The 13,312-nt window shown below is 55.8% G+C and overlaps 1 protein-coding gene across 1 annotated transcript; it reads right to left on the reverse strand.

Annotated features, from left to right (window-relative positions):
* Positions 1–298: 298 nt before the first annotated feature.
* On the reverse strand, positions 299–12,055 carry CDC6 (cell division cycle 6). The gene is made up of 12 exons (XM_026654730.1): positions 12,021–12,055; positions 11,242–11,439; positions 8,801–9,058; positions 8,516–8,715; positions 6,906–7,081; positions 6,384–6,490; positions 5,873–6,012; positions 5,108–5,208; positions 3,668–3,732; positions 2,530–2,744; positions 2,004–2,144; positions 299–1,529 (listed from the first exon to the last, which is right to left on the reverse strand). Exons 2-12 carry the CDS (start codon positions 11,420–11,422, stop codon positions 1,440–1,442), a joined length of 1,674 nt encoding a protein of 557 aa, XP_026510515.1. The 5' UTR covers positions 11,423–11,439; positions 12,021–12,055; the 3' UTR covers positions 299–1,439.
* Between the last annotated feature and the right edge of the window lie 1,257 nt (positions 12,056–13,312).

Genomic DNA, 13,312 nt, shown 5'->3' on the forward strand with positions numbered 1-13,312 from the left:
AGTGCCCGTCGAGCTGGGCAGAGACTGCCGCACATCAGTGAGAGAGTGGGGCTTTGTGTTTCCCAACCCGTAAATACAGCTGGGCCTATCTCGCAGTGGAGTTCTGTCCTTGCACCTGCCTTTCAGAACACACCTGCTACAGGAGTGAGTCCATCCAACCTGGGAGAGGTGGGGGACAGAGGTTAGGGAGGGACATAACACATGCCAAACATTCATGGCATTGGCACACATTTTAGTCTGGTCTACGCTCTCACAAGAGGCTCATTACAAACAGATGACACTTTGATCAGACAGTAAGTCATTTTCAACGCAGAAAGGTTACTTTTTAATTTAAAAATAGATAGGAGAAGGGGTTGCCCAGAATCCCCACACTGTTTGGCCTCACACACGCAATACACAGCTTCCTCAAACTTTACAAACTTGTTCCAGGCGAAAGAAGCACGGTTCATTGTGCTACAAGAATGCCCCCTGCTGGAGAAAGCTTGCTCCAAGGGCGAATACATCACAATGTCTGAAGTGGGTCACTCCTTAGGGATGCAGGGGAGGGGGGAAAAGAGTAGAATCAAATTAAAAACCAATGCCGAGATTAGGAACCTCCGATGTGCAGAGCAGGGTGCAGGCTGGGTGGTGTCATAGGCCAGATGTTCTGTTCGTTTCTAGCGCACAGGAAAGGGGAGAAGAAACTGGGTCTTTTGGAAGAGGCCTAACGTGACTCTTCATAATGTCACAAACAAGTAGGAATAAATGTATCCACAGCTTGAACAGTAAGATACACACAGCCCTCAGGGCTTCAGACTAAGCCCTGATCGAGCCCCAGAGACATTAAGCCTCACTAAGAGCGACATCTGCTACGCGGAAATAACTAGACTTCAAAGGAGCCTGGGTTGGGAGCGCAGCGCCTGCCATCTCATTTCCTCCTGCAGCCTCTCGCGCTGCTAATGGTTTCGTTTCTCCAAACAGACTCTTGCTGCCTGAGCACCATCTCTTTGATCTCCAGCTGTTCAAAAAAGGCAACATGATGGCGTACGTGCGGGTTGTGGGGAAAGGATGTCAGGATGGCCAGCAAACATCCTGGATCCAAGAGGGAAATGGAGCCCTGCAAGAGGCTCAGCGTAGGGCCTGCAGCCATTCACAAACTGTTCGAAATCCACCACAAGGAGGGTCACTTTGGCTTTGTCTCAGACTCAGGGCATTAGCCACCTCAGCCGGCGGCATATTTAAAAACAAGGATACAGTTAAAAAACAAACAAGGCAGCTTTATAACGAGATGTTGTGAGATGAAGGCAGATCAAATTCATCCTTTTAAACGCTCCACTGCCATGGCTCAGCGTGACCTTCAGCGAAGGTTGTTACCGCGGACAACAGAGCCCAGGCAGTTATTTGTCTAAGACACGGAGAGAGCCACATCCCTTTGAAAAGAGGCATCAAGGTAGATGAGTCTAGAGCTGCCCCCCCGCCAAGATGTTTCCAACCAAGACGCCGTCCTTGAGGGCATGTTCCACGTCCCTCTCCTCTATCTTCAGGGAAACCTGGAGGAGAGACAAGGCTCCTTACTACACAGACCTGCCCAGCATCCGTGGTGGCCAATGACCACGGCCCAGGCTACTCAAACCCTCACCCGAGGTTACAGGGTCCATAGAAGCAGCAGCACCGACGGGAACTGCCCCTGTGCGGCAGGCCAGCATAGCCTGCTCTCCTGCCGCTCACGCACTGGCGCCTTCCGGCCGTAGCCTGCCTCCGAGAGCGGCCGGCGTCAGATCCTCCAGGAGTTAAAATGTCCCCACAACAGAGTCACTGGTCTGGGAGCCATTCTAGTCCTGGAGCCTGACTGTCAGGTCAGGGCAGTTCTCCCCTGCTATCCACACTCCCCAGCTAACCCTGCATTTCCCAGTGCTCTCCTCCCTTTGCCCGCCAGGCCTGTGTGTCGCAGCCACCCCCATTTCTGCAGCAGCTCCCTTTGGAGCCTGTCCCTGGGGAGAAAGCAGCATGGTTTGTGGGGGTACCTTTGTGAGCCTGGCTTCCTTGGCTTTCTTCAGTGCCAGGATGCCCCTGGATTCCAAGAGGGTGGCAAGGGAGAGGCAGTCAGACTGGGCTACGGGTGCCATCTGCTGCCGCCGGCAGACTCTGCTGTAGGCTTCATGTAGCTGGGAGAGGAGGGAGGGAGCGGTCATCACCCACAGCCACTGAACGCAGGCGAGGGAGACGCACAGGTGCCAGCAAGCCTCCATCCCCATCCCCCTCCCTGGGCTGACCATCTCCAGGTGTGTGGCTAGACCCAATTCCCCCTCCAGAGTGCGTCAACGTTGCTCTGAGCCCCTGCCTGGGGACTTGCTAGACAGCAAACAAGACGGGCCCACGTCACATGCCCGGTGGGGCTCATGACTGGACCCGCGAGGTGGAGAAGACTGTCCTTCCCAGGGAGTCGCAACCCCCAACCTACTGCTGTTGGACTAGGGTGGAGCCCGAGGCAAAGAGCTCAGCTTCTGCTGCAGGTTCGTCTCGCCGTACAACCCAAACGGCCTGACTCACCTTCCCCAGCGTCACCTCCTTGGCTTTCAGCTGCCTGGCAAGGAGCAGCAGGGAGCAGACCAGGATCTTCTGCTGCAGGGGGAAGGAGTCACTGGCTCCATCACTTCCCAGGGCCATCCTGTCACCATACACATCCGAGATCACCCGGGATATGTGCGGGAGCCCGACTCTCCTAGGGACTGGGGAGACCGAGGCGGAGGTAGCGGGCGATTTACCTGTAGGCCAGACAATGCTGAGTCAGAGGAGTTGGGGTTACACTAGGACAGGAAATAGGCCAGGGCAGAATACACAGTGTATTGGCTACTGGCTAAAGGCAACCCAGTCAAGTCCGAGTTGTCAGAAGCCATGGGTTTGAGTGGGATGTAACTATCCCTTCCTTCCCCATCGCACTGGGAACCCAAATCCTGCAGCCCTGGGCCAGTGCGTGGGAACCAGGAAGTGAAACTGATCCATCTAGTTTCGCTGTTAGGACACAGCAGGGCAAAATGCCAGTGGCATAAAATGGTGCAAAGAAAAGTGGATTTTTAGAGCAAACTTCATCTTACTATAGTCTGAAGCACCAGGAGTAGCGGGAGAGAGAACCGTATTCTATATATATGGTCACAAAATTGATGAGGACCCAAGAGCGGGGGATGTTTTAGCCACCCCTAAGAACAGCACATCCTGCATACGGCAGCCAAAAATCCAAGGGGAAGGGCTGAAGTCCTTTGGAACACGGTCTGAGACATGGCAGTGCCAATATCTCCCCCACCCCCACCCAGCACACTGTCCCTATGTACAGCTTGCACTTGGAAAGGTTCCACTGCGACTATCCCAATCTGAACTCCCGCCCACTCTGTGCCCCCATTTGCGAGCTGCTATTTCACACCTACACTTAAGTGCTTTCATTCTAGTTAAAGCCAGCCCCAGAGACGAGAGCAGGTGTGACCTTCACATCCAGGGCTTTTGCTTCCAGAGAGCTGGAAGGAAAGCTCCTTGCGTGCCAGGCGTTTGTGCAATCTCTTGGGGACCTCCATTCCAGTAATGCGCAAAACACGCCATTGGCAAGGAAGGCTACAATTAAGGTCGAGGAGACTGACAGAAAAATAAAAGCCGAGAGTGCAGAGCTTCCTGACTCAGGCTGGCGGCAGCTACTTACAGCCAGGCAGTGGTTTGAAGACAGTCTGGCTTCTCACATCCAACTCCACAATCTCAATGGCTCGCCTAGGACACAGATTTATGCAAGTTACTTTAGACTGAGCCTTTGGGGCTTGTCAAAACCTAAAACGCCCCAGACCTGAAGGCAGCACCCTTGCCCCTCTGCACTGAAACAGAGCAGCTTGGAACATGAAGGGTTTGCATGCACTCAGGTCACGTCCTTATCCCCTAGGTACATCCCACACCTGGGCCCCCCTGACTGCCCCACTAAAGAATGGTCCCCTAACAACGACAGGGCACCCATTGGTCTCCAAGCAGGGATGCTCGCTGCTAGCTGCAGCCTGGGTCATGCCTCTCCTTCAGCTGTGATCACTTTTTAGGCACCAACTCCCCCCTCTCCCCCCCGGAGGCTGGACCCAAACTCCCAAGCATTCCCGGGCGGGCAGTATCACAGCCAGCAAGTAATAAGCCCTGCACCCAAGGAGAGGAGCTAAACCAGCACGAATACAGAAGTTGTGGGATGCAAACAGCAGCGCACACCCATTAACAGGAGCTCGTTTTCATCTCTAAACATGGCCCTAATGAGACAAAATCCCCTAGTTGCTGCAGGGTCACTGATGGATGGAGGCTGGGAGATGAGGTGCCCAGGAAATCATTTGATTTTAAGAAGTGGGCCACAACAGGAAGCAAGAGAACCACTGCGTGCCTGGCAAGATGATGCAGCGTTTGGGTGGCCAACAGAGCAGGGCAAGGTTCAGATCTGGCCGGGGGAGCAACCGGACTTTCCCAGCATTCATGAGATGTTTCTAGTGTAAGTTTTTCCTAGTCCCTCCCAGCCCAAACTGGTGGCCAGTGTCCCTCCAATACAGCTGTGCTCCTATTGGGACAACCCTGCTTCTGCCATACTCCCAGCTCAGGACAGCAACTGTCCTGGAGCCGGTGCGGACGCCCCAGCTAATGGGTTAGTCCAGAATGTGCCCTTTGGCACAGGCTTAACTGGCACCCCTTTCTGGAGGAGATGTGCCCCAGCAAAGGAAGGGTCCCCAGTGCGGTAGAAAAGTCCTGCCTATAATGAAACTGGAGGAGGAAAACAGCCCCAGAAAGGAAGAACAGGAAGGGGAAAAAAATTCTGAAGGAAAAACTGGTTCAGCTTCATAAAGAAACCTGCTTGAGAGCTGCTAATGGGGCCTTCTGCAATACAAATGTAATTAACCAATCTCTAGTCACAGCAGGAAGGGCTGGCAGCAGCGCCTTGTCTCACCCTCCATAGGTAATGGGCTGCGAACGTCTCAGACATTAACATGGTCAGGAGGCAGCGCTCCTGCAGTGATGCAAGCCCTCCTTTCAACGCCAGGGAAGCAGCAGCATAATGGAGCCTTAAGTCACGCTCGCTCAAACGACATTGGGTAAGGAGCCTGCCTTCGGAGGCGGCAGCGTTTACCTGCATACGTCCAGTGCCTTGCGAGCATCTCCCGAAACTGCAGAGACTTTCCGGGCACAGAACTGGATGGCAGTGCTGTCCAAGACCTGATCGCCAGACACCTGCCGAGAAAATGGAGCACAGGGCAGTTATGGAGAGGTCTCCACTGCAGAAGCCGCAGGTGGTCCAATACGGTTCAGACAGAAAATAGCCCATTTGGCTAGATGCATGTGGATTGTGTCACGCACCCCACTGCACCTGGGAAGTTCTCCCACCTGTGTTGGGAAGACAGAGTGCATAACTCACGGCATCATGGCTAAGATCTCACCTCCAGCCCCCAGAGTCTGAGAGGATCCAGGGATGCCACTGAGAATGGGATTCCCAACAGCCTGGACTCTGTTCCCTCCAAGGAAGGGGGGTCATCACAACAGGGCAGGAGCCAGTGCTTGCATTAGGCTTGAGCCTATGCCACTGACTGACCTCCTTGTGGAAAGTCACCAGCTGTCCCTTCTGCCACCAGCTCAGTGGGAAGTGGAAGGGTTGGAGCCAGAGCAGAGCAATCTCTCACAGAAGCCAGCATTGCAGAAGAGTGCTATGCTGCAGTTAATAAGCAATATCAGCCAGCTACAACTACAAAGTTTCTTCAAGACAGCACCAGAAAGATGCTCTCGTGGTTCCAGATCTCTGTGTGGACTCGTTCACAGAGGCCTATGTTAACGCAGGAGTCTAAGCTTCTCCTCCAGAGAAGGGGATGAGCCCATGTGGACTTGGCCCCTGGGTTCTTACCTGTCTCAGCCGTTCCTGCAGGATGGAGGCAATCTGCTCCTTTGTGTAAGGTGGGAAGTTTAGCAGCTGGGGTTTGCACTTGGGCCGGGCCTGTAGCCTGGCCAGGATCCGGTCCGTGAGGTCCAGGGCGTTGGCCACTCCTGCGAAGCACATTGAGGCTATTGAGAATGGCAGCCTGGGCTAACAGGGAGTGGGGAGATCTTCCAGGGTCAGAGAATCATGTGCAAGGCTCTGCATTGATCATGCATCCTGGGGCTGGGCAAGGACATTTTTTAATGCACCCATCAGGTGATAGGTTTGCTACAGTAACTAGACTGATTTCTGTTGCCAGAAGCCAGCTTCATAATCTTCCCCGGCTTTCTCCAAGAGAAAAATGCCAGGGCACCTCCTGCAGGAGGATGGATATGTGCCATCCCCTCAGGGCACTCCCACACAGAGCTTCTGCAGCCACAGGGCATTTCAACGGCAGCACCAGGCCAAAGCACTGTCACGGCACAACTGACACACTTACCGATGAGGACAAGCCTGGAGCCAGTGAGCCAGGGCCACTCGAACACTGTGTAGAGCACGTCCTGTCCTTTGCTGTCCAGCTGATCCATCTCATCCAGCACCAGCACGCTATGCAAAGGCAGGAAAGAAAGCCCAGCTCAGCACCAAGGCTTTGCCCTGGGGGCAAGGAGACTAACCAGCCCCTGCTGAGGAATGGCCAGGCACTCCCCCCGTCGCTCGGGGCATGGCAGAGGCAGGGTGCAACCCTTCCCTGACACAGCCTGTGCTTCGTAACAAAGTAAGGGCCTGGTTTTTCCAGGATGCCAAGCGCCCACATCCCACCCTGACTTCCCCTGCCACTGGCGGTGCGCCGCACCTCTGGAAAATCAAGCCCTCAGCACCTGGGTGTGGAGAGGCACCGACCAGCTGCAATGACTAGGGGCATCGTGGCTGGGAACACAGCTATCACACAGGCCCAGCCTCTGGCCTGGTAACACGGAGCGGCTCACAGCACTTTGGGAGCGTTTCAGAGCACAGTACTCACGTCATGGGCGTCCCCTCTGCTATCAGCTGCTTCTCCAGCTTCCTCACCAAGTCTCTCCCAGCTACCTTGGACGCCCCCTGCTGGCCCATCTGCTCAGCTATGGCTGGGAACACGGCCTGGGAGCTGCTGAGGGACATGCAGTTCAGGACAATGGTTTTGCTGCCCGGGAGCTCATTCTGCCACGGGGAGAAAAGGGAGAATTAGAGAGCCAGCAAGCCACAGCTCAGATCCCTTCCCACTCACCCTCCTGCACCAGGGAAAGGCTTAGGCGAGCCAAGCAGATCAGCGCACCAGAGCAAAGGACAACGCAGCTCAGCTGATCCAGGCTTTGGTAGTCTGTCGAGAGCAGAGACCGGCTAGCAGCCATCTCCCTTTCCCAGTGCACCAATCCCCCAGCATAATCACAGCAAATTCATGCCTCCCACCCCCACTTTCAAGGTGTCTCCCTCTCTCTCTCCCTTATGTCCCTCGGCCTCAGGCCTGGTCTACACCTAGAACTCAGACTCTGCACATACTAGAACTTCAGTCGGTAGAAGTTATGTTGCTCAGTGATGTGAATAAGCCACCCCCCCCGAGCAATGTAAGTCACACTGACCTAAGCGCCAGTGTGGACAGCGCTATGTCGACGCAAGAGACTCTCCTGCCAACAGAGCTCCCACCGTTCACAAGGGCTGGAGTAATGAAGTTGTCAGGAGAGCTCTCCCCCGTTGGCGTAGAGCACCTGCACTAGCTGCGCTGCTTTAAGCTCTGTAGGATAGCCATCGCCTTAGATCAAGCTAGCTACATCACTCATGGATGAATTTTTCATCCCCAAGAGACACAATTAAGCCGAGCAAAGCTCCCGTGTACACAGTGCTAGGGCAGGGGAAGAATTCTTCCCCCAACCTAGCTACCGCGTCTCGGAGACATGGATTAACTAAAGCGATGGAAGAAGCCCTTCCATCACTGTAGGAAGAGTCTACACTACAGTGGTGCAGCTGAAGTGTATCTAGTGCAGACTTACTCTGAGTTCCTCTCTCCTACTCTGATTCTCATGGCATCCTCCCCTCTTCTTAAGGAAACGCCCTCACCCATCTCCTCCTCAAACCCCACTCTGCCCCAAGCACATGCTCTATCTCGTTATTCCCCCTCCACATGCACTGCATTTAACTGCCTGAACCAGACTATGCACCGCAGGTCGGGGACCAGGGTAAGCATTCGTAGATTGCTCTGCACATACGTGGAGCAACAAGATGACCAAACTGCAGTAATCAGAGGTGCTAATGCTGACTGGGGATGGCAGATTAAACCAAACATGAAGCATTAAGGCCAAAGTGTTTGAGCTGTGGTGAGCCAGAAGAGCAGCCTTAAGGAGGGGCCTGAGAAGCAAAGTCACCCCACTGTTTGCTCCAAACCACCTGTGTGATTTGCCTCAAACTTCCCAGGAAAATCCATCCCACGTAAGATCACCCAAGAAAGATTTCAGGGGGACCAGATTTTGTTTGCCAAAGGTAGGGGGTACACGGGGCTTATAGCAGGTAGGCATGTTCCTGCTGTAGCTACAGCAGAGACGCTGACATCCATAACAGAGCATTTGAGACAGGTGTCTGAACCTCCAGCCACAGCCATACCTGGAAGTCTTGCAGGATTCTGCTCAGACAGGCAGTTTTTCCAGTGCCAGGAGCACCGGAGATGTAAAGACTGCCAGGTTTCTCCCCACAGACATGTTCTTTCAGGAACTGCCTGATGGCATCAGTCTCCTTCTCCCTGGCAAGAAGGCGGTCAGGGACAGCTGTGTGCAGAACGCTCTTCGCCTGCTGATAACAAGTGCCTATGCCAGAGAGAGAGACACATCAGAGAAAGATGCGGAAGTACCCTGGGGCCTGTTCTCCACCAGACATTGCATCAACACCTACCTTCCTGCTTGAACAGCTGGATGCACACAGGTTGCTTGTTGAGACAAGAGCGCTCAGAGCTTCTTGGGGTCTCCTGCCGCTTGTGGAGTGGGGACGGCACCAAGTTGTTCCTCTTGCCAGGAGACTCAGTCGTTGGCTGCTCGCTGAAGAACAACCGTCGCCCCTTGTGAGAAGCAGATGGGAGCTCATTCTCCCCCTTGCTCTGCTTCGTCGGGGAGCAGGGCAGTGACTGGGGGATGTTGCACAGGTTGTCATCACCTGCAGGAGAGAGAAGCGCCAAGTTCAATAAGTAGCAGCGGCCAATGGAGAGGTAAATGGCTGGAGGAAGGTGACCAACTTACATTGCAGGGTCAGGGCATGCTCTGAAAGCCAGGCTAGGACGTCAACCCCACGAGAAATTTAGAATGGCACCCAGGGGTGGTGACTACAATTAATGGGCCAAGGGGAAATTAGTCCCAATATTAGCAAAAGCTCCCTGAGACAGACCGATCCAGCTGTGGGCCAGCCTCCCGGGGAGCAGTTTCATCTGTTGCTTGGGATCCTTCATAAGACAATAGAAGGATCCTACATTGGCCTCAGGGAGGGGGAACTTCGCTTAGTCTACAGAGCCCAGGAGAAGCCTGCTGGCTCGAACACAGGTGTTAACGCTTCCATTGCAATCCCTGGGCAGCGGTTTCCATTGAAGACCACGTATCATGTCTGACCTCAGCAGACTCCCACTGATGTCAATGGGAGGCTGGCACAGATCAAAAGTGGAACAGCATTTAGGTGGTGACTAAGCTTTCAGACACTTTGGCTTGTTTGTTCAGTGTCTTGTCATGTTCATCATCACTTAGTGGGAAAAATTTGCTCCCCTTTAGGAACAGCACCATTCCCGCCTTGTTTCCTTCCTTCCCCATCTTCCTCTCCCCCTTCTCTGAGCTCTTTGCTAGGGTTGCCAACTTTCTACTTGCACAAAACCGAAAACTCCTGCCCCACCCTCTGCCCCTTTTCCGAGGTCCCGCCCCCACTCCCTCCATCCCCCACTCCCTCCGTCTGCTCATTTTCACCAGGCTGGCTCAGGGGGTTGGGGTTCAGGAGGGGGTGAGGGCTCCGACTGGGGGTGCAAGCTCTGGTGTGGGGCTGGGGATGAGGGATTTGGGGTGCAGGAGTGGGCTCCAAGCTGGGGCTGAGGGGTTCAGAGTGTGGGAGGGGGCTCCTGGTGGGGGTACATGCTCTGGCTGGGGTGCAGGTTCCAGGGTGAGACCAGAAATGAGAGGTTCAGGGTGCGGAAGGGGACTCTGGGCTGGGGAAGGGGATTGGGGTGCAGGGGGGTGGGGTGAAGGAGTGTGCTCCAGGCTGGGATCAAGGGGTTCAGAGGGCAGGAAGGGGATCAGGGCTCGGGCAGGGGCACAGGAGGGGGTCAGGGTGCAAGCTCCAGGAAGTGCTTACCTCAAGCAGCAGCATGTCCCCCACTCCGGTTCCTAGGCGGAAGGGCAGCCAATGGGCGCTGCAGAGCTGTTGCTTGGGACGGGGGCAGCATGCAGAGCCCCCTGACTGTCCCTACACGTAGGAGCAGGAGGACATGCCACTGCTTCCGGGAGCTGCAGGGAGCCTGCCTTGTCCCACTGCACCGTTGATCGGACTTTTAACGGCCCCAAGCCTGGCAATCCTAGGTCCCACCTCCACACCCCTGGGGTCCACTCCCACTTCCCTATTCCACCCACTAAAATAATCTTAGGGTCCTAGAGTGAATATTTCAGTGATGAGTGGAGTGGGGAATGGACACCTCTCCGAACCCTTGGTCCAGGCTGTCTAGAGACCCGAGTCAGTACTGCCTTAGTTACACTCAGTTCACAATTGACAGGCTCTTAGGGATTTGGGGAGGTGGGGGTGTTTGGAGATAAAAGTGTTACTAATATAATTATGTCAGTTTGGAGTGTGACATTTTACTGACATAGTTATACAGGTCTAAGCTCCTGTGTGGATGCAGTTGCACCAGTGTAGAGGTGCCTTATATCTGCATCCACATTAGGAGACTTGCACCACTCTAACTATACTGGCATAGTTAAAGGGGCAAAATTTTCTAGCGCTGACAAGCCCTTAGATGCTAGATATGAGGAGATGCAACATATCTATCCCAAGAGAACTGGACTTGGCCCATGGCCTGGGCGTTTGCCACCATACCCAGAGGGCTGCAAGGGCGACTAACCAGGTAGTTATTTGCTACCCAAGAAACAAGGCCCAATTCTCAGGTGTTTAGCAATCACGGTGCCTCCTTTTTTCAGGTGGAAAGGAAAAGAAAGGCCTGCTGTCTGTGGGGTGTAGGGAACAGTCTGGTAACGCCCGTGGGAACGGTGAGCTCCAAGTGTGGGGCTGGGAGCCAGGAACCCTGAACTCTCATTCGGGTTCTGGCCCTGCAAGAGGTGGGGGGCAGGGTAAGTCCCTTGGCAGTATCTCACCTAGGCGTTTGCGGGGGCTCAGCGGCAGGACCTTCTCCCGGGGTGAGCGCGTCAGGAGGATCACCCTGGTGGGGTTCGATGTGGCATCTTTGCAACCCGCAGTGGGCGCGCCGGGCGTCCTGGGCTGTTTCCTCCGGGGGAAGTCGATAGCGGCCTGGGTCTGCGACCTGGTGCTGGGCATGGCTGCCACACGGAGACCTGGGGGGGCAGGGAAACCGCTGGCCTCAGAGTCATCCCCTCCCCATAAGGGGCACCGGCCCCCTCACCACGCTGGGCGGGGAAGGGGGGAGGCTCAGCAACTAGATAGGAAACACGCACCCCCGGCTGACCCCCTGCACAGGAGCCGTGGGACTCAGCCAAGAACCCACTCCCCGTGAATACTTCCCGCGCCCCCGCCCCCCCCCCCTCCCCCCCCCTCACCTCACCCCTCCCCAACCAGGCACCACACCCCCACCCCTCCCCCAGCCCCCCCCACCATGCACCGTGCCCCTCCCGCTCCTCACCCCCCCTCCCCCACCAGGCACCATACCCCTCCCCCACCACATCAGACCCCCACCCCTCACCCCCACCAGGCAGCACCGTGCCCCTCCCCAACCAGGCACCAGACCCACACCCAGCCCCCCCCACCAGGCACCGTGCCCCTCCCCCACCTCACAAGACCCCCACCTCTCCCCAACCAGGCACCGTGCCCCTCCCCCACCCCATCCCATCCTCTCACACCCCCCAACCAACCAGACACCGGCCCCCTCAGCCCCAGCGCGGCCCCGCGCCCCTCTCACCCCGGCCCCGGCTCCGCGCCCAGCTCCCTCCGCGTTCTCGGGCTCTCTCACTTCCCGCCACCGGCCCGAACTAGCCCCGCCCACGCGCCCCATAGGCTCCTCCGCCCGCCGCCTCCGCCAATCGCGCGGCTCCGCGCCAAGCCAGGCCACGGCCCCGAGCTGCCCGGCGGCCAATCAGCGCCCAGAGCGCCGCCGCGATTCCCCACCCCCCTTCTCCGGAAACCGAGGCCCCCGCGGCGGACTCCGGCTCCCAGCAGCCCATGCGGCAGGGCTGGTGCCGCGTGGCGCGGTCACGGGGCGTGGTGCATGCCGGGAGATGGAGTCCCCGTGGAAAGACGCGTGTTGGGACTGACAGTCCGGGCAGGACGCCAGCGCCCTGTTATGGTCTTGGCCTTCCCGCCATCCTCGGGCAAGGAGTTCCACAGGTTGACTGGGCACTGGGTGAAGAAATACTTATTTGTTTTAAACCTAAAATGGGGACACCCAGGTGCTTCCCAACAGCACCTAGTGCTGCACCCCTCCCCCAGGCCTGGGGGGCGAGAGCCCCCCCGCAAGGAACACAGCAGGTTAGCCCCGGCCTGGCGGAAGGGTTTTGGAAGATCTGACCATCCAACCACCAGTGGAAATGGTACTGCGCTCTTCTTCAGGGACCAGAGCCAGGCCAGACCATTAGCAATACACACACATCCACCTCCTTCAACTAAACACAAAGGCACATGGGCCTAGCCCCAACAGAGTGAGAAAACATTTGCAATCACTGATGAGAAAAAGGACGGTCCCTGCAATTAACTATATCACAAATTAATTAGTAACAGGGCAGGAAGGCAGAAGGCTGCTTAATGAAACTCCAGGGGTGGTGCGGATCCAGCCCTGACTGCTATGGCATGATAGTTATGGTGATCAAGTACCCACAGCCTACCTCAGCAGGCATAAGGTCAGCAGAGAAGCCAAGGACTGAAGCCTCTTCTCTGGGGCTAAGGTAACTAGTCTGGGAAGTTTATACCTGCTGCCTGGACTATCGCTGGAGGGAGGAGAGCCGTTGCCACTAAAAAAAGCCACTCAGGTATTTTTTGTAAGCCTGCTAAAACCCACCCTTTTAAACAATGTAAGTCTCTCTCCAAGGCTGATGGGCAGGGTGGCAACAGCCCTGGGTGTGTTGTTAAAGAAGCCTGCTAAATGCAAACTGGGACAAGGTGCCTGTAGATAAGGGTTAATATTAACCAAGTTCTCTCTTTCCCTCACCTCCACTCTTCTCCCCCCAACCACACAGGCCAGAAGATAAAGAGAATTGA

The sequence above is a fragment of the Terrapene carolina genome, unplaced genomic scaffold (assembly GCF_002925995.2).
Source record: "Terrapene carolina triunguis isolate 2854851 unplaced genomic scaffold, T_m_triunguis-2.0 Scaffold193, whole genome shotgun sequence".
In the NCBI taxonomy this organism is placed as follows: Eukaryota; Metazoa; Chordata; order Testudines; family Emydidae; genus Terrapene; species Terrapene triunguis.

Excerpts from the sequence above, each read along its gene's own strand:
- CDC6 (XM_026654730.1), bottom strand. The coding sequence starts at position 11,422 with ATGCCCAGCACCAGGTCGCAGACCCAGGCCGCTATCGACTTCCCCCGG. Across the intron at positions 6,013-6,383 it reads CTCCAGGCTTGTCCTCATCG|GAGTGGCCAACGCCCTGGAC; the intron begins GTAAGTGTGTCA and ends TGTGCTTCGCAG. Across the intron at positions 5,209-5,872 it reads TGCAGGAACGGCTGAGACAG|GTGTCTGGCGATCAGGTCTT; the intron begins GTAAGAACCCAG and ends TTTTCTCGGCAG.